Source organism: Athene cunicularia (assembly GCF_003259725.1).
Source record: "Athene cunicularia isolate RWA chromosome 3 unlocalized genomic scaffold, athCun1 chr3_part1, whole genome shotgun sequence".
In the NCBI taxonomy this organism is placed as follows: Eukaryota; Metazoa; Chordata; class Aves; order Strigiformes; family Strigidae; genus Athene; species Athene cunicularia.
Genome location: NW_020799097.1, coordinates 60,920,118 through 60,941,613, shown reverse-complemented (window position 1 = coordinate 60,941,613; position 21,496 = coordinate 60,920,118). Strand labels below are relative to the sequence as shown.

General features: G+C 39.5%; 1 protein-coding gene across 1 annotated transcript in view; it reads right to left on the bottom strand.

Annotated features, from left to right (window-relative positions):
* ENPP1 (ectonucleotide pyrophosphatase/phosphodiesterase 1) overlaps positions 1–21,496 on the bottom strand; it is a gene marked incomplete at its 5' end in the record, with an annotated part of 57,400 nt that extends 35,904 nt beyond the window's left edge. Inside the window, 5 exons of the mRNA XM_026844535.1 lie at positions 3,100–3,160; positions 3,323–3,448; positions 5,621–5,737; positions 7,424–7,496; positions 21,308–21,496. Coding sequence (XP_026700336.1) covers positions 3,100–3,160; positions 3,323–3,448; positions 5,621–5,737; positions 7,424–7,496; positions 21,308–21,496 — 566 coding nt within the window. The remainder of the gene's footprint in view (positions 1–3,099; positions 3,161–3,322; positions 3,449–5,620; positions 5,738–7,423; positions 7,497–21,307) is intronic.

Genomic DNA, 21,496 nt, shown 5'->3' with positions numbered 1-21,496 from the left:
GGGTGATGATATATCGCTTCTCTACTCCCACTAGGTCCTGCTACTAAAATCAAAGATTAGAATATCCTCTGACAAGTGACCACAAACACGCTTTAAGGCAAACAAAAATCACACCTACTCTATCCATAAGAGCTTTATTCTCATCTTTTCAAATAGCTACGTGACCTATGGGACTTATGCCACCTAAGACATCCTTGAAATGAAAACACTGCAGTGCCACTAAATGGACTAATAATATTCCTTTATGGAGCTTCAGTGTAAGTAATGCATATTTAAAACCAAGGAATTTGTGGCACCAAAGTAATATATAACCTAAATAAAACCCACTCCAAATTGGTAGCATTATAATACTTCCCAGCTAAAATTGGTAAATCCTCACTAAGATTCTCACAAATAATTCCTGAGATTTTGGCACCAAATGTTACAAAATCAGTTTTGTATTGTATTCCAGGTTTTCAGTTTTACACTTCCCAGAACATAATTAATTTCAACAAGCAAAAACATGAAAGGATTATGTTCACTGAGGTATATGAATGTTCTTTTGAGTAGGAAATACAACAAAATGGTAATGCTATTTGATGAAGCAGTGCAACTTGAGTTTCCTGCAACCAATTCTCCAGAAACCTCATAGCATCACAAACCACAGCATCCTACAAACCAGTTCAGTTCTCAAATTTCTTATATATACACAAGGGAAAACATGGTCCAGGTCCTTACCTGATATACTATGTCCATCTGTAATAAATGAAGACCTGGGAACTTCTATTGACTCATTACATCCAAGCCTTTACTTTCTTAATATTAACCCCACTACTGCCTACATACAACCATAAAGCACAGGAAGTAAAGCTTTTCCACTAAATGTATATAAGCCTCAAGAGGAGGCATAGTAACAATCTTCAAATATACTGGAAAGATCTGCAAAGAGGAAAGGAATCAGCTGCTCTTCCAGATGAATGAAGACAGAACAAATACTAACAGGCTTAAAGTACAGCAAAAAATACTAAAACATCAGAAAACCATCTAGCTAAGCACTAGGATAAACTGCTTAAGTAAGTTTTAATTCTAGGAGTATTATTTCACTCCTAGAACAGTAGGCAGGACTAGATTACTCTTGAAATCTTATAGCCCATTAACTTTATAATCCTATTAAATAACATCAAACCTAGTCTTGAAAAGATTTAGGTGTGTACTTAATTGTAAGCATTTGATGAATCTCAATCACTGGGATTTCTCAGATTAAACACTCCATTGAACACTGCACTGTCTTTTGTTTACTTGGCACCACAAAAGCAAACCCAACTAAAACCAAATAAGAATAAAATCAGTAATTTGAGCCCACAAAACATGCTGTATTGGTATGCACAGAATCAGAATTGATATCCTGAGACCTCAAAATGTGCATTGAGCTGAAGTCACCTGCACACATGCCTACCCTAACAAGAGGAAGAAGTAGATTGTTTACAAAGTTGTTAGCTTTGGTAGAGGTTTGTGTGCTAATAGTCTGAGATGTGCCTTCAGTCAACACTACTCGATTCAACTTTGACCACACATCACCCTTTCCTGGGCTGGGTTTTATTGCAACATTTCTGGTTTTGCCAGTATTAAAACAATTTTAATAAAGTAACTATGTATCCCTTTAAAGATGAACAGAAATAATAAACAAAAACCCTAAAACCAAGTTAACCAACAGGAGTTGCCCTACAGCATTTACACCATTAACTCTGACTGTGGATCTGCATAAGCCTCCTGCTTAGTAGGAAGTAACACTTCCTAATCTTGCATTAGTGAAATCAGCACCCTAGAGTCAGTTCCCAGCACCTAGTCCTGCATGGCCCCAATCTCAGAGCAGGAGTTAATGACAACAGCTTCCGGAACCACCTGGCTATCACACTCCTACGTGGGGGCTTATCAGGGACTTGGACTCCAAGCCAGACAGAAGCTCCATATACCAGACAGAAGCTGTCTTGATGAAGGTTCTGAAGTGTCAGTGGTTTTTATTGATCTGAATCAGAATGAAAAGTACTCATCTGGTACAAAAATATTCCAAAAAAGGAATTATATTTTGACAGTACTGTAATTCCAATGACTAAATATAGTACAATTTAAATATCTTAAGTCAAAAAAAATAGCAACATAAGAACAAAGTGAAGTATTTATACTTTACTAGAAATATCCCCAGCAGACCATAATTTCAAAATCGTCAAAATGAAAACAATATTGATTTCTTTTCGACACTTTTCAGACAAGAACATAACTGAATTAAACTCATCCCCGCAACACATCTACAAACTATTTTCCAGTGGAACACTTTTCAATCAAGAATGTTTAAGTCACTTCTATTAATAATTTATACATACAATCATAGTTTGCAGTCAACTTTAGCTTTAATTTGCAGATCCCACAGCAAAAACAGGACAAGAAATGCAGACTTTTTTCCTGGCTGGGATCCCTGCTGTACTATTTGAGCCCAAGTGCTGATGCCATAAACTACATGAGTCATTCCTCACCCAGTGTATACATAACTTGCAGGAGCGGGCCCAGCGTGGAGCTGAGCCAGAGAATACAAAGATCCCATGGCATTTACACCTTTTAAAGAAAGAAGTTCAGACAGCTTGCAAATAATGCTGGCCACAGCTGGTCAAACTGGGACAGTGATCTGCCCACATTTTGCAGCTCTGGGGCTATCACAGGCAAGGAATTGGAAAGGTCTTTAGAGGTGACGAGGGAGAGAGGCAGTCTCAGGAGCCCGAGATTGCTGGATGGGTCCCGAAGTACATGTAGGACAGTAATGAGGCTGGCACAAGGCAGAGCTGCCCAGAGCACACATATCTGTGAGACACAGTGGGATTCAGGAACAGGCGTGTCTTGCAAGTCAAGCAAGTGCTGCGACACAGGAGTGCTGCTGGGATGAAGCAACCTGATCTGTTAGTAAGCACTATCAAATGCTGGCTGAACAGGCATCCTTCTCTGTCTAGCAGCTGCTCTTACTGTGGGTAAGAAAGGCAAGCAGGTGCCAGGAAGGCACAGTACAGAAAATAATCTCAAAAATGAAATGCAAGCAAAGAGCAGAGCTATGCAAATATACAATATCCTCACCCTTTTGGACACTGAGGTTCAGTAATGTCCTCACACTCTTCTTCAACCCAGCTTGCCTCTCCTTAAAACAAACGAGTGCAATTTATTTTTTAAGACAGCACATTCTTGTGATAAATGCAAGTTTTTTTCATTTTACTGGATGCTTTTAAAGTGATGACCTTGCTCCTTTCATACAAATATGGGTACATATAAGAGACTGTAGGAACTTGTTGAGTATATTTACCTTTACAAACAGCATGGTAATTGACACAGCAATCTTTATTTTCCACACAATCATCTGAACAGGAACAATGATATTCTGGTCGCCTCTTCTCTCCACACCTGAATTTATTGCAGGTCCATATATGGGCTAAAAAACAGGTAAGAGAAGGACGGCACAATGATTAATACCAGTGGAAGTGCAGAATTAACAAACTGAGCATTAAGTTCTGTCTCAAATATGTACTCGCTGAAAAACAGTCCTGAGACATCTCATGCATGCATAATACTACAAGCTTTAGCACTTTGGGAAACAAACACCCATGGCTAAATAATCCAAGTGCATAGCCAGCTGAATACAATTATGCAGCATATGGCTATAAATATCACAGATCAGAAAGAATCCTTATTACAGACCTCCTTAAATATGAAAATTTCTGTGGGTTTAACATAGTAAATGCGAACTATAAAGAAGCTCCCAACAACTACTCCAGAGAAACACCAAAACTTGAGTCTGAATTTGGAATGCCAAGAGAACACTGAGCAGCAATAACTTACTGTGATTCGCATTGAAGTCACAATGGATTTTATCAACCACCATCAGGCACTCTAGCTTCTTTCAGCACCTCTTAGGCATAAACATCACTCTGGCACTATTTGAGACTACATACATAAGCTCACAGGAAGACCTACTGACTTCAGCTTCATTGCTGTTTTTAGTAGAGACTTTCTGTCCTGAATCACATTGATTTTTCTAAACAGAATATTCCAATACATCATATAATTTGAAGATGATCATTTTGTTATCAGTTGTAAGCACAATAGATCCTTCAGAGTCAATGAGGATTACCAACAAAGTGAATACTTAAGTGAAGGTCTTCACAGAGACATGAGTAGAGGACAGTCAGTGATAGTCACACATGACTAGCAATTAGAAATCCCTAAAAGCATTCTCGGGACATTAATCTCCCTTTCAGTAATACTGAACTTCAGTAACTCCATCAATGCCAGTAGATCTTTACTTCTGTGAGACAGAAGAATCTATTGTGGTTCTAGTTACATGATATGATTTGGAAAGAAGAATTTGATTCTTCACTGATTTTAGTGTAAAGACAGGCTCTCCAGTTTGTTTTTAAAGAATTTTTTAAAAACTGAGGGAGACTGATGCAATGAAACAAAGTGAAGAGTAAATCCCATGCAACTATTCTGTAAGCAAAAAGCTCTATGCTGTTTAGAGGACCATTCAATGTCAGTTGAAGCAGGGATCTGAGTTCAGTTTAATAATTTGATTTTAAAAGTCAACATTGGAATTTTTAATTTCAGGGTGAAACTACGTTGATAAAGTTTACAAATACATGTAAAGCGGAGTGAGAAGAAAAATAGTTAACTAAAAAGAATACTGCATGTGAAGCATTAAGGCAAAAACTAAATCAGAGAAAACAGTCAAGCTCTGTCCTTATTATTACTATCTGCACTAACGTCTTTCCCTGTAAAATTTCTCCATGCTACTTTTCACACCTCTGCCTACCTGACCTTTGCTTTCTAGCAAATCATGAGAACTGCTTCTCACTTGACAATCATTTTCCACCAGTGCAATCTGTTCTACCATCCTGCCTTGTCCCAAAGGCCAGCACATGACCCTTACTTCACATTGAAGCTGGAAAGTAACAAGGCAGAGGGACGGAGTAGCTGGGTAAGGAAAGACGGCAGCTTTCACAGAGCTGCTCTGTCCTTCCCCTTTTTCACACGGGTGATGACAAAGATACAATATGCAGAATGCATTCCTATTCCTGGCTTGCCTGAGAACGTAGGAGTTGTCCCTGACAGCAGGGACAATGCAGGTCACTGTTCTCTTACCCCCGGACAGAGAACAAAAGGCTTGCTGAGACCTCAAGTTGCAGTTGTTCCTTCTCTTTCCTAGGGGGAGGGCAGCAACACAGTCCCCCGCAGCCTCTCTCCCCACAGGAGCTATGGAAAAGCCAGCCTGCTGGTTCTGTCAGCTCCTACGAAGTCCAGCTGGGCGAAATAAAAGCTTTGTTTGTGTACAACAGCAGCTGCACCAGAGCCCTGATGTTTCCACAGGAGTCCCCAGTACCGCCACCACCACTGTAACTCCACTCATGGTCACAATGGAGGGAGCACAAAGAGGGGGAGACCACTGGCATCAGAACCACCCTGCTGTTCAGCAGCGCCCCTTTGCACTCACATCCATTTGAAAGATGTCAGGGGTCTCAGCCATCTGACTGTAACAGTATTCACATACAGAGCTGTCTCATGTTGCAGAATAAGAGAGTTTGCCCCCACAGCTTTTCTCCATTCTTACCTGGTTGTATACATGCTTCCTGGTAATCTAAGCAGCAGTTTCCAAGCTTGACACAATCTCTATCACAACGGCAGCTTCCAAAGGTCCTTTCAAAGCAACGACCTTTGCAGGTTTTCACTGTAATATTGGATAGTGTTAGATGTCAGTGGCTGATCTCAAATCAGTCAGCATGCAGAAGAAATTAATAAGGTCAGCATGTGCAGTGACACAGTTGGTCATTTCACAACTTACAAGATAGCTGCAAAAACAATGACAGCCAAAGGAAAAGGAAAGTCTTGATCCAACTAAATGTTTATTTCGTCTTACTGAACAAAAATAATTTTTCATCATATGGAAGAAAGGGTTCTATTCTGTTTTAACAAGAACATGGTGTTTCATTATTGGCAGAAACAAGTGAAACACAAGACTATGATTCTAGTTGTGACTGTCCCTGCCTTTTTGTATCACCAGAAGATACAAGTACAGTCATTCAGAATTCAGATGTCTATCAGAGGAAATCTGAACCTAGGTTTTCAGTAAGGATGCCATAAACAGTGAAATGCTTTTCCAGAGAACATTGATTTTCATTTTCATGTCTGACAATGTTCCACTTTCTATAAATAATTAAACATAAATTAAAATCTAGACTGAATTAAAGTCTGGACTGCATTGGCTATGCTCACAACTCTTCTATGCTCATGCCCAGTTTGAATAACAGTCTTCATACATGTCAGAGGAACTGAAGAGTCCCCAGTTTCACATCCTGCCGTACCACGGTTAAGGTACTATCTCAAGACACAGGAAGTGCTGTTCCAAACCAGACACCAGAGATACAAACTTGAGTGTACTACTCACTGGTTTAATTTTTGTTCAGTTTTAATGTAAAAAAAAGGCATATCATTCTTCCACTAGACTGGGTTGCCTGGGAAAAAAAAATAAACTGGTGATGTGAAGCATTAACAACACTTAAGTAGTTGGTCAGTCTGTTTCATCCTGTGCAATCACCAGAAGGGAATCAGGTAAATCCTTTACTTGGCTCTTTTTCTTAAGAATCTTGAGGTGTGTGATAGTAGGAAAATGCAATAATAATAAGCCAATATTGCAAAGCTGTAATAAAATGAGAAATAAACCTAAACATTCTAGTGGGAATTTGTAAACCAAATTTTAGTTAAAAATCATTGTAGGACTGTTTGTTTAACAGATCAGCTTTGGGAGCAACTATCCAGAATAACTGCAAAGTGAAGCTTGATTTCTTAAAATATCTTTTGTAACATTCTACCTGAAGAAACTTCACCATTGAAAAAAACACATATTTTTCAGGACAGAAAACAGCCAGAAGAATTCCACAAGGAACGTTTTCAGACTACAATTCTAACCAGTACAAAAATAACTTTCCCCCCCCCCATAATTGACTGGAAAAGATGAAAAACAAATGTTCCGGGACAACATGAAATAGAAATTGTTGGTTTGTTGGTTTTGGTTGGTTGTTTTTTTTTTTTAATAGCGAACTGAGAAAAGCCAGCCATGTGACATCACCACAGTGACAGCTGAGATACATGGAAGCTGCCAGACCAGGCACTGAGTGCCAAGATCAGTTTACCTCTCAACTGAGTACACACAAGTACTAAGTACACCTGAGGTTTATTTCCTGATATTTTCATTCCCCTCTAACTGAAACTGCTTCAAGCAATGCATCCAATCCTCCTCCTGCAGGAAGAAAGGGTGTCATTCTGATAATATCAAAATTAATTTACAAAAATGGATAAAAAGGAAATAAAAAGGAATTGCTTCAAAATATTACTAAATAAAAGGCATATTAGTTACCATCTTTCGAACAGCTAGGCTTCAGGCCAAATATACATCCTAGGATTGTCGTTAACATGCAGACACAGAGTACCTGTGGGACAGGAAGAAAAAGAAAGTAACCATAAGTGACCACTGTTTTGAAAGCCCTCGCTTTCTCTATAATGCTATACAATTGTACTGAAATTGCTAAACATGCAGATTAGGAGGCTGATTTCACTGCTTTCACAAACAGTTTTCATTCACGCAAGTAGTTATGTTGTTTGCAACTAATTACTGGTGCATGACCATGAATATTCTCAAGACTGGGCCTGTATATTTAATTTCTTAACAAGTTATTTAATGTAGACATGATGATATATATCTCTCTCACGAACAAAAAAAAATTAAGACGTTTATGGTTACACTTCTATCAGTTTTACAAAAAACTTTCATTGCTCCCTTTCCTTCCTCCTAGGTTGTTCTAAGAAGGTGAAGCGATGTTTTGCCATTGACCACAGACTACAAGCAGAAGGCATGGCTCTTAAGTGATACCTATAATTTTCTTAGGCAGAAAAACCTTTTCCCACTTCCTAGTATCCAGTTCACACTACATGTTGGTCCATACCATGGTAAGCAACTGTGGGATGTCATATTAGACTGACCAGTGTCTTACACTGACCAGAAGCTATGGCCATGTTTATTTTGGATTCTGAGTGCACTGAAGTTACCAAAAACCCCCATATTGTCCTTGTCCAGCATTTTAGGGCAAGATCTAATGCCTACACAAATACAGGGAAAGATTCCTCTTGATCTCATTAAGTACTGGATTTGGTCCATAAACCCTTTAGGAAAAGTGTATATATTATCAACGCATATGCAGTAACTAAAGAGTCTGGGAAAGCCAGCAATGCACTTATGGTGGTTATTCTATTCAAGTGTAGAATGCAACATGCTAATTTGCCACAAATCCTGAAAGAGAAGGCACTGTAATAACTTATTTCAGAAGTATTTGGGGAGGTATGAGAGAATGTACATGTCACCTTTCCAGTCATTGTTTTCTGAGGAAAAACCGCTTTCAAACAATACTTCAAAAACTTTATTTACATACCTATGCAAAGTCTCTCCATTTTTTCCCCCTCCACCATCAGCTAAAGCTGCTGAGCCAGTCTTTTGAGTATGCCAGAATCATGTTGTGATGTGGCAAAAATTCACCCCATTTTAAAATGCACCTAATTATTTCTCAAGCTTACCTTTTTAAAGACTGTGAGCACTTGAACAAATACAAATTATTTATGTTGTTTCTAACAAATATACAGTTCATTATACAATTTTGTTCACTAAGTACTTAATGAAGACAGTAAGAAAGTAATTTCTGGAATGTGCAGCATCAAAATTCAGGTATTATTCTGGATTTGTGAAGTGCAGTATTAATCAATATAAAAAATATTACATATATAGCATTCATAAAAAAGGGAATTCTAGACTGAACCTGATGAATCTTTGGTCTAGAATTCTGAACCAGGCAGAGCTAGAATCTTAGATTTTTCAATGTAACAGAAAAAAGTACTTTTTGAGTTCAAATCTATCTTTGAATTGACAGAGAAAGAAGGAAAAAAAATGTCTACCATTATCAGTGTACCCAGATACACTAAAACTGACAGAAAGGTGCAAGTCTCCATTAACTCAGCCGTCAAGAATAAACACAACTGCTAGAGCTCTGTATTTGCCTTTTTTATTTTTAACAGCATACTAACGTGCAGTATCAACAACATTTTCTGTTAAGTCAGTATCAACAGTATTATCTTCCATGTAAATTAATCTGGACCTTTGAAATATAACCTAGATAAGAGCACATGCACAGCTAGGTAGGTAGCACATCAAAAACAACATGCCAAAGCCTAGCAAAATCAGTGAAGAGAGCAAATCCTGATATTGTCCTAATTAAATGATGAATTGGTTTTTTTTTAAAAAGCTAACTTGAGAACATTTTATTTAAGGGTGATGATATATCGCTTCTCTACTCCCACTAGGTCCTGCTACTAAAATCAAAGATTAGAATATCCTCTGACAAGTGACCACAAACACGCTTTAAGGCAAACAAAAATCACACCTACTCTATCCATAAGAGCTTTATTCTCATCTTTTCAAATAGCTACGTGACCTATGGGACTTATGCCACCTAAGACATCCTTGAAATGAAAACACTGCAGTGCCACTAAATGGACTAATAATATTCCTTTATGGAGCTTCAGTGTAAGTAATGCATATTTAAAACCAAGGAATTTGTGGCACCAAAGTAATATATAACCTAAATAAAACCCACTCCAAATTGGTAGCATTATAATACTTCCCAGCTAAAATTGGTAAATCCTCACTAAGATTCTCACAAATAATTCCTGAGATTTTGGCACCAAATGTTACAAAATCAGTTTTGTATTGTATTCCAGGTTTTCAGTTTTACACTTCCCAGAACATAATTAATTTCAACAAGCAAAAACATGAAAGGATTATGTTCACTGAGGTATATGAATGTTCTTTTGAGTAGGAAATACAACAAAATGGTAATGCTATTTGATGAAGCAGTGCAACTTGAGTTTCCTGCAACCAATTCTCCAGAAACCTCATAGCATCACAAACCACAGCATCCTACAAACCAGTTCAGTTCTCAAATTTCTTATATATACACAAGGGAAAACATGGTCCAGGTCCTTACCTGATATACTATGTCCATCTGTAATAAATGAAGACCTGGGAACTTCTATTGACTCATTACATCCAAGCCTTTACTTTCTTAATATTAACCCCACTACTTTAAATTTTGTTCTTAAAAATATTTTACTGCAAAATCCTAAAGCTTCCCCTCCCCCTTTTTTTTTCTTTATTTCTTTCTTTGACATTTAATAAAGAACCTTCACAAAAATGGCAAGCTTAGAGATAAAGTATTTGACACTGTTCTGGGACAGCCAACCCTAATGTAGTGGACTATACCATGCAATTACAGTTTAGTGTTTAAAGCTTTGAATCAAAGCTTTATCTTGAGCCTGAATGACTTCAGTCACGTGGACATTATCCATGCAAATTGAACAAATGTTCATCTGGAACAATGTGGAGCAACTAATACTGGCCAACAGCAGCAGCAGTCCTGACTAGGCACAGTAAGAGGTGTTAGACTAGTAGTTGGTCTATTGTCAGAGGAAAGGCTCTAAGTACCAGCTCTGCAGATGACAAGGAACAGTCAAACTAGCTTTAAAGGTCACCCGGGTACAGAAAGTCATCTTGCTGTTGCAGCTCAAATGTGAACTAATTTACTTTGCTTCTTGCTATATGGGACCTTGCTGCAGCAGGTAGGTTACTACTATTACCTGAAATATTTTACATACAGTTAGCTCAGGTTTGGGATGCTGCCATCTGCTGTGTAAAGATTACATATACTTTTAATCTATCTAAAGACAAGTAGCCGCACATGTAGAACCTTGTTAGAACCCTGCAGCATCCTGCTGCAAACAGACTCAAATCTCTGGCTACTACCACACTGTCAACCTACCACCTGCCTTCAAGATTTAGTCCGTCTTTTTACACAAAATGAGAAAATCTTACCTGTTCTCTCTCTCTCCCATAGTCTTCCCCTCAAAAGAGAAAGGTGCAATTAAGAAAAAAATATGGGAATCCAACATTTAGCAGGAAGGCAAATAAAATTAAAGAACCCAGCTTTGTTATACACATAAGTAGCACATGCATTTTTTATGATCTATAACTTGACTGATTGCTAGGACAAAATGTCAGATTTGGTTTTAATATAGTATCTGAGAAAAGTTCTTAAACCAACACAGTAACAAATGCAGAGAAGAAAGTGTCCTTCTTTGTTTTAAAAATATTTTTCAGAAAGTTTGTTTTGGAATCAAAAAACATTGTCATCTAGGGATGAATCTCTGTCCCATCACTGCTTCCTTTACGTGGGAGGAAGCAATAAAAGCTCTGCTTTGTAAACATTATAGTGGTTGGGAATAGGTGGTTCACTGTCTGGAAAACTGCAATCCTGAAAACATTTCAAAAGCCTTTTATTTTGAGCTGGGCATATGGAAATATAACAACATGGTTAGAGAGCAGAATCATTTCCGTCACTCATCTCTAGAACTGCAGTTGAAGAGAATTTCTCAGCGGTGACTTCAGGGAGCTGGAAGGGCCATGAAGCACAAAGGCTGCAGACACTGGACCCCAAAGAGACTTGTCAACTGTACGGATCTTGGCAACATCCAAAAAAATCTCTCACCAGCCTTAGCCAGTGTCACATTTCCTTTACTATCATATTTTACTCTTCCTTGACACAGCCAATGGTACAGTCCCTTTCTTTTCACTCTTACATAGCTCTGTCCATCTCCCCTACTCCCGCTCCACTCTCCTGTCCTCCTTTTTCTTTGCAAAGAATGAATTGATATTTCTTTTAAGGAATAATAATTCTGAGTTCTTTCTTTCTGTGTTGATCTTCCTCACTCTTGCCTACCATGTACTCAGTTGCTTTCCATCTTCCTTCCTTCATCCCCGGTGTTCCACAGCCAAAAAAACTTGTCACTCCAAAGTTTAAGGCATCCATTAACAGCTACACATTAACAAAGAAGCAATGCAAAGTAATGGTTTTCCATTCTCATCTCCATGACTGACTCCCACAGTTGTGTCATGTCTACCCACAAAGGGAGAACATCTAGACTGGGTCTGTAGTGCCAGTATTACAAAAATCCCATGAAATTTTCCAAAAACACTAAGGTCTGTGAAGGCCATGCTATGTTTTCATCATTTTATGCATCCAAAATAGATGACTAACTACCTGGACTTTAACACTGAAATATCTCTGAGAAAAAACTTGATCGGCAATAATGTAGAGAACACAATAATAAATGATGAATTGCAAATAAGAATTAAGTTGCCTTCTGCCTTTAAAAGGGCATTGTTAAAAATGCAGAAAGCACACTGTGCAGAGGAAAAAAATCTTATCTACACTTGCCAGGGGAAGTGGAACACTTATTCATACTTGTAAAAAGTTACTTTTAAAGAGGGATAACCCCAAGAGCTCAGTTTTATTCAAAAGCAGGGGAAACTTAATCAAGTTTACTAAACCTAAAGGCGGATACTTCACTCACACCAGTACAGCTGTATACCTAAATATATCACTTTAAAAAAAAAAGTTATCAGCACTGAAACAAGTGCACCACCTACTTCTTGCACCATTCATCTCTTCTTTCTACATCTGTAAATATTTTTATGCTCTTCAAAGATTTGCTTCTGTTGATCCATGTTCCACACCCAGAGCTCAGGAGGAGGAAGAGAGCTGCTGAGGCAGCAGGTTGTTTGTCCTGAAACACTGAAGGTGACTGACTATCCCAAAGTCAGTGGATGGAAAAGTTGGCCCAAAACCTTTTCAGAGCTAAAAAGAAGATTTACTTTAAAAATGTATAGGGATTATTGTTTTTCTTCTCAAAGCAGCACACAGAAGGTCAACTCTCACTGTTTCTGTTGGATGTTCCCAAAACTATTATTACATACTATTGCAACCTAAGGTCATTCAAAGGACAAGACTGTTTTAAAGGTAGCTCACACCCCTGTAAGATATTATAAAAAGCCTTTACAAAGCTTACCACAGAGTGATAACACTTATTCAGCAGGGAATTATCAGCAGAAGACATTATCATACTATAGATCTCTAAATACCTTCGAAAACTATTCAAGCATCTGTTTTTAACAAGGAAGAGAGAGCTAGAACAGAGTTACCACCTGTCAGCTAAGATCTAAAATATTTTTGTGATTTTTTGCTTGTCCAGCTGTATAACTACATATTCTCCTGGAAGGCATTAACATGTGAACTGTTATCAAAGCACACACATTTTGCACTGGCTGTTTTGTTTTTCCATGCATTTTACATCCCAGAACAATTTAGAGAGAAACTAAGGTACAACCATAGGCTAGCCAAAAAGAAGAGAAAAATACAACTTCTGGTTAGCTTCCCAGAAAACAGATAGCAGATGACCCTGCTATTTAATCTGCAGGTAGGTTTTTGTAAAAACCTAAGAATAACCAGAACTGAAAACTGATCTTTATTTACAAAGGAAAAAAGTAATATTGTGCTTTCAAACACAATTCTTTTATTCAGCACAGCAGACTACAAACACAGAAGAACAAAGACCACCACATGCCATCTGCTTTAGTGACAACCACATATGAATACACAGTTACACAGAAAGAGAAGAAACTGTCAGTATTATGCCAAGTCAAAATTACTGTTCAAGCAAGTTGCACTTGAGCTGTGAATAAAAACAAAACTGGAAAAGAAAATATGGCCTTGAGCCATCTTCATGCTCTTCCTATTCCAAAAATCCCTTTTCAAGAATAAAGCTAAAGCTGTTCTGATTTATAATGCTGTCATGAGAGTTGCAAGAAGAACAGTGTAAAATGGGGCTGCTTCTGCTGGGTACCATAATACCACTAAATATACCAAGTAAGCCGAGTAAACTCCATTTTTCCCCTGCAGATGCTGTTGCTACCGCCATCATGACAGTTACATTAGGCTGAGCAGGAAGACACATCGACCTTAAAGAGCAAGAGAAAATCCTGTAAAACACTAAAAATGTAAGGAGTGTCAAAAGTTGCAGAACCGCACAGTGGTACAGGAACAAGATGGGATGAATAATGTTTCAAAGCTATTCACTATGGGGCTTTACTAAGCACAATGATATTGATCACAGGCACATCTTCAGCCCTGAATCCTTTGGCCATTTTTCTTAAACAAAGGCTATGGCTGACAGAGAGGCTGTTATCTACCTCTGCACCCTTTGAATATAGTCCCTCAAAAAACAAAAGGCAAACTATAAAATTTTAATGCTTTACAACATAGAAACATATTTTAGCCTTAAAAGGACTCAGGAACTGGCCCACTTGATCATGCCAGAGACAAACAGCAGAATAGGAGATAAATAGCTGAGTTTGATTATTGACTTTTGTACAAGCAGCTCTAACAACATTATACTTTTTGTTATTTTATGAACAACAAACAAGCAAAAAACCTTTAACACATACTTGTACCAAAATACTACCACATATTAGAAGGCAATTAATATAGGTTGACTTGCCTAGATGCCATTACATAGCAGAACTAGGACAAAGTTCACACTCATCTCAGTTTCTTCAGAAATGCAAACATTTAATCTTTTCTCATTGTTCCCCTTTTTCTCCTTAGCTAACTCATTCAGTGTTGAACAGTTAAACAATAGCCTATCTGCCAAAAGTCTTGTAATATTTTCCTTTGCCCTCTACCACATCTAATTTACAACAAAATCCACTGCTGTCTTATAAATACACTTAAAGGAAACTTGTTATAGAGCTGACCCGTACACCTGTGCAGAAAAGTATTTTTTGCTTTTCAGTGCAGAAAGTTTATTTTTACTTTTTTTTGATATATTTCCTGTCCTATATTCAAAATAGAATTCCAATATTGATCACTGTAAAATAGCTTCTCTGAAAAATCATATCTACAACAGTTTCATCCAAATTCCATCAGACAGAACATTCTTTAAAACAAGTATTTATCCGCTTCCCATAGCATATGGTCACAGTGATGTTTGCCAATATATTAATTTCTAATACCAGCTCCAAGATGAAAAACTTTTCATACCTTTCATGTTTTCAAAGCCTTTAATTAGTTCCATTCCTCCTTTCAGCTGAAAGCAACAAAAACATAGCTTACACAGCAACTCAAATCAGAACAATTCACTCCTTGTATAATTCTACTGATATTAGTGAAAGAATGCCAAGGAAAAATTTTGAAGAACCGGAGCTGGAAGGAAGCCTTGCATAATTTTTATATCTTTGGCCTTGCCTGAAATCCAACAGTTAGCTAAGTTATTCTGAATTCAAGTCAGTAATTATCTCTACAGAAAGTCTACCAATTGAAACTGTTAATGTATTCCTTATTATTTTAGTATCTGAAAGCCTTGCAGAACTACATGGAGGTGGTGTTCAGATCAAAAGCACATTTTCCCTCTCCCAGGCATTTGGCTGCCTGTGCTTGCGGACAGTTCTCCAATTCGGTTTCAGCTGTTGAGAGCACTTTTTGGGAAACCTCAACCAGCCTTGAAGACAGCTCTTCAACAAAAATTAGAAGAAGCCACAGCAGAGTCACTCCCTCACCTTGTTTCAGCCAGCAATTGCCACTGTCCCCTGCCTGGGTGTGTCACAGCCACACTGAAGCCACTTGTCCATTCTGGCTAAGCACCCCATTGACCCTGACCCTAACTCACAGACTTTACTTTCTTCCTTGACCTTGGACCAGCAATCTAGACCATTGGCTGAACCTGGTTAGTGTTCCCAAACTTGCCTTGCTCACCTTGCTCAGGTATGGCAAGACTGTCCCTTTTCAGTGAGGCCACTGCCTGTGTCTGCTCTATTACCATGCCTAGATACAGTTTTCCGTTCTCTTTCAGCACAACCTACCCTCATCTGGTGCTTGACAGGTAGGCAAAGACTATTACTGCAAAAGTAATGAAAACCCTAAGGTGTGGATAGTCAGAGCTCTGAATGCTCAAGCAGGAAGTCTGAGCACATGTGACACTAATCACAGTCCTGTTCACTTATTTGTTTTGCCTGATGGACAAAATGGCTGATCCTAGTACACTACAGCCTCATCCATCAGCAGGCAGTCTACACTCAAATTCCTAGGCACAACATGGATGTTTTCAGGCAGGCAACCAGCCAGCGGTGTTGACAGAAGCACACAAGTCACACAGCTGGGTGTACTTCAGCCTGTTCCAAGCTTTGCACTCCAGCTGGGGCCCAGGAAGCCAGAAGCATTCACTGCTTCTGAGGGGTGACTGAAACCTCCCAGATGGCTTAAATCCTCTAGCTCAGCTCCATAAGAGAGCAACACACAGCCTACCCTAAACTCCAGTTTTGTCTATGCTGGAAGCAATATCTAAACTACCCAGCTCATAGTAAACTGAAGTATGCTTAGAAAGTCTCAATCACACCTTTAACTGTGGCACAGCTGCACCCAAAGTCAATGTAGTTTGGCAATAAAATTTAAAATGAGTTCTGAGTACAATTCCAAACAAAGGTGGTCCCTACTCTCCCCTGAGGAAGATTTTTATATAAGTGGAATTTTTTGTTGTGGGTTTTTTTTGTTTGTTTTTTTTTGTTTGTTTTAAGTAAAAAGGCCTTGTAAAGCCTCAATTCCTGCAAGCATTTCTTTGAATAATATTTTTTATTTCATACCAGCTTCTGTCATCTAGGGTAGGATATGCTGACTAGCTATGTGAAGTGTAAGTAAAGCAAGAACATTGACACTGGAAATCCTTCAGAGTTAAAATGGCTAAATATTTTTTAGGTTTTATTGTATGAGATCATGATTTTTGTCTTCGATATCCAGCATAAAGGTAACAACTTGAAGAGTAAAGAAATTGTGGGTTGACAGCTCCCTGCGTATAATGAAAATTATCTGCAAAGTCTTCTTTGAAAAATGAGTTGACTGAAGAAAAACATTATAAGTTATAATGATCTTAAAATTCATCAAAACCCAAATTTTGTTTTGATGGATTAAATTGGATAACAATGTATTTACAGCTACAGCTGTATGGTAGTTAGATGCATTTAAGCAATATCAACAGCAAATGCAATACAAAAATCTTTTGTCAAACATCAGTTTTTATTGTGATTTCAGAATTCAAAGCAAGCCAACATTGGAGCTGGAGAGCTGTAAAGTTGATGAAAGACAGCAAGACACTGTAAAACATCCTTGTTTCCAAACATTGGAATAGATCTTCCTACAAAATATTAAAATATTGGAGATTGGCCAAGAACTGCTGCAACATTTCTGAACCAAAAGAGCTTCAAGGTCTATTTAAACTATGGCCATCCTGTCACTGTCATTTTTTTACTTCATATTTCGCAAAAAAATATTTGATACCAAAAAAATTAAATTGTATAACAGTAAGCTACTTTAATATTACTTGTTAAAAAGTCCCACCTAAGCTCAAACCAACACTCTCACAGGAGCAAGTAATTTCAGCAAGGACTACTTTTTGTTACTGAAAAAGAAGGAAAAAGGCAAAACAGTACAAAAAAAGGCTAAAATGGAAAGATTTGCTGAGGGCCAGAAAAGATTAGAGGAAAGACTGAACATGGCACCCAGGACTCACAAACTCGAGGATCAAGTACAAGTGTCCTTGAAGCCAGTGCTTAAGAGTAGACTGATACCCACACCAAAGTTGGCTGAAGTCAATAACCATGTTCCAAATCACAGGGTTTGGGCATGAACACTTTCCTATCATCGCCTTTCCTCTCCTCACATGAGTTACATTAATTCCTGAGCCTGTATGATGAGCACAAAGGGAAAAATCCATGAGTTTGGAGACAGCTTTTTACACAGTCCTTCCCCTGGGAATCAAGTCCCCATTCCAGCAACATCAGAAGACAAAGGAGTTCATCCACTGATCTCACCCCTCTCAGGAGGCTGAGCCCAAGAGCAGAACAAGCTCTTGAAGGGTCTTGGCCAACACACTACTCTGACAAGTCCAACTCATTTCTCACCTGCTCTCACTAACTGCTCCCCATCTTTCCTTCTCCAACAGCAGATGTAGAAGAAAAAGTAAGATTAAGCTAATAAGTATATTAAATAAAGCAATTAAATAGATATTTTGCAACTTTTCTGGAGAAATAATATAGAAATGCATTTTTACAAAAAAGTACTAACCTATACAAAGGTTTGGGCATCCTCAAACATATTTAGGAGGAAAACCATCTGCATTAAAACAACCAAACAGGCATGCAATCTTCCAGACACCTACATAAGAAAAGGTTGTTTCCACACCTTCATCTCTGTGGGGGAAGAAAACATATAAACCAAATAAAAAACAAAAACAAGCCTACAGCTGTCTCCAAAATCCTGACACAGCACACCTATCTTTCCCTGTATGAGGAGAAAGTCAGCAGCTATGGGTTATTTTTGAAGATAGCGGTGAAAAAATTTCAGGACTCTTATCTAAAATATCTTGAAAGCCAATGGATCTCTCTAGTTAGACTCTGTCCTGACAGCTGCAATGGCAGATACTAGTTGAAGAGAGATACTCTTCCTTGGGCTGAGATTGTCTCATTTATCAGGGTTTGTGATTCAGATCTTTCACACTTAATATTGAGACCAATGGACAGCTGCAAACAGATTTATAGAATCATAAGGCTAGAAGGGACCTCAAGAGATTTTTAGAACTGTCTCTTGCATAAAGATGGGTCAAAACTGAATTCAGACCTGGCTGCTCAGGGCTTTATGCTGTTGAGCCTTGAAAATTCCCAAAGGTGGAGACAACACAATCTCTCTGTGCAACCTATTCCAATACTTCATTATCTTCATAGTGATTTTTCCCCACCATATCCACTAAGAAGCTCTGAATGAGCCACTGTCTCATTCCCCCACTGTGCACATCAGTACAGAGCCCAGTTCCATCTTGATGGATGTCCTCGGAAGTATGGGAAGGCTGCTGTTAGGTGCTCCCCACTCAAGTTCTCTTCCCCAGACTGAACAAGCCCAGATCTCTCAGCCTCTCTTCATGATGACAAGAGCTCCAGCCCTAGACCACCTTGGTGGCACTGCTGAACTTGCTCTAGTTGGATTATCTTTCCTGTACTGGAGGGCCCCAGCCTGGACATAGTACTCCAGGTGGGATCTAACAAGTGCTGATTATAGGGAAAGAAAAAATTTCTCTTGATTTACCAGTCCCTGAATAGAGTCCAGCACACTTAATTTCCACTGCTAGGTAAAGAGACAACCGAGATCAGTGCAGAGGTTCCCAAGGGCACCATCTTTATCATGGTATCCTTCACTGGCTTCAGTTCAGTGATGATTACAGGGCCTTGTCCCACCCACTGCCTTAGTCTGATCCCCAGGCTGATAAGAAAGAGTTCCCTAAACATCCTAAAGAAAAGGTAAGGAAACCTAAAGGAGTGCAACCACATATCCTGGACTGTTTCTCACTGCATCTGCAACCAGCTGTAAAACAGAGAGCAGCTTTCTAGGAGTACACACCAAGAATTATACTGTCTTAACTTATTAAGTAAAACCTTTTTAATTCACAGGTATTATACAAGTTCTAGCTACCCTCTCAGTGAATTGCAGAAGGCAACTGAATAAAAAAAAATTGCAGAAAACTATTTAGTGTCTGGTACATGCATAAAACACTAGTCTTGAAAAAAAGACTGCCTTAATGAAAAAAGTACAAGGAAAAGCTAATCCCAGACATACAGATTATTTTTAAGTGTATTCCCACAGCACTTTTTAGAATTTCACAGTTTATTACCTTTATGCACTCTGAAATGTTCAAGTTACTCTTTAGAGGAAACTTAACGCAGTTTGATTGTCTCAACCTGAACCTTACCCGGAATTTTTTTTAATTGACAGTTCTCAAGTTGCAAAAACGCCTTAGGAAGTTTTCTAACAAAAGTGTCAGTTTGAAGGAGTTCTCCACTTATGACAAAGAAAGCCCTAAACTGTCAAAAAGAAACATCATCTATTTTGCTACTTTTCTGCTCAATGTTTAGGCTGTTACAAACCCATGGAAAATTTTATTTTAATGGAATGAGTGAATCAGACCAAAATGTAATGCCTGAGAGTCACTGGCAAGATGGAATAGAAAACCTCAAACCTAAACAAAAGTTTGCTTTTGAGTAGCAGCATGCTGCTCAGTCACACAACAGCAGCGGGTGAGCCTGGAGAGACTACAGCAAGACAGCTCCTCAGGCTTTGAGGGACAAAGGTACGAGCTCAGAAAATTGGCAAGAAACTAAATGAAGAGGCATGCACAAAAATTACATAAATGGATAAAAGGATTATCATCTCTCATGATTACTCAAGAGCTGGATGTTTTCATTCCACTGCCTTGGGGAAGCACCATGGTTTACTAAATCTCTGTGGCCCTGTCCCACCATTTGAGGAATCCTCCCTGTGCAGCAGCAATAGAAGAGAATACCTGTAGGTATGAAAACCCACAGCTGAACTTAAAATGATGCCTGCCACAGCTAGCACTGCTAGGAGCAGAGGTGACTCTATACGTGTAATAAAGTTTGCTGCAGTTCCACTGAAGCTTCCTTCCCAGAATCCTGATGATCTTTCGCTTTGGTAATGACTTTGGCCTCATAATGATCACTCCAGGCAGTATGGAAGGTCTTATTTTCACATCTCTACAGGGAGGATAATTATAATAGAGCAGCACAGCTAAAACTGGAAAGTGACCTACCTGCTAACAATGGCTTTGGCCACCGAGGCCTCCAAACCAGGGCTGAAAGTGGCTCCAAACAGCACTTGGAGACAAACTTGCAATCCATGGTACTTCAAACTCAGTGAAAAGCAAGTTTTTACACTTCCCCTGTCCTGTCAGCTCTTGAACTCTTTTTAGCTTTTCAGCAGTATTTTCCTGCCTGAACTTGTTTTTGTCTTCCCTGGGGTGTCCCCTACACCGACCAGCTAAAAACCACATGATGGAAGACGGGACAACCACGAACACTACACAAGAATCGAGACAATTCTGAGCGCTGTCAAAGGAGCAGAATAAACCACCACAGAAGTCACGGACCCCCCCTCTCCGGCAGGCCTCTGTCTCGCAGCAGTAATGCCCGCGCAAGTGCCCCGCTCCCACCCGACGCCAACCCCCGAGGCGGCAAGGCGGGAGCCATCCCCCAGTCACCCCTGGGGCGCCGACGCTTCCCGGGGCGATTTCCCGCTCCCAGACCTCCCGGGAGGCCCTGCCACCGGCTCCCCTCCGTCCCCGAGGGCCCGGGGAGAGGTCTACCCGTCCCCAACCCCGCGGGGCGAAACACCTGCCCCGGGCCGCACCTCTTCCTCACGCACCGCCGGCGAGGGCAGCCCCGGGGAAGGCCGCCGCCGCCGGCCCTTACCAGGGAGAGCACTTTGTAGGTGTTGGGGTCCTTGTTCTTGCCGCCCGGAGCTTTCTCCGGCTCCTCGGCCACCTCCATGGCCGGCAGCATAGGCACGGCCGCAGCCGGCAGCTCGCCGTCAGCCGCCCCTATCCCACCGAGGTGATGATCCTCACGGCCCTTCCCCGCCGCCGCTTGCTGCCCGTTGCC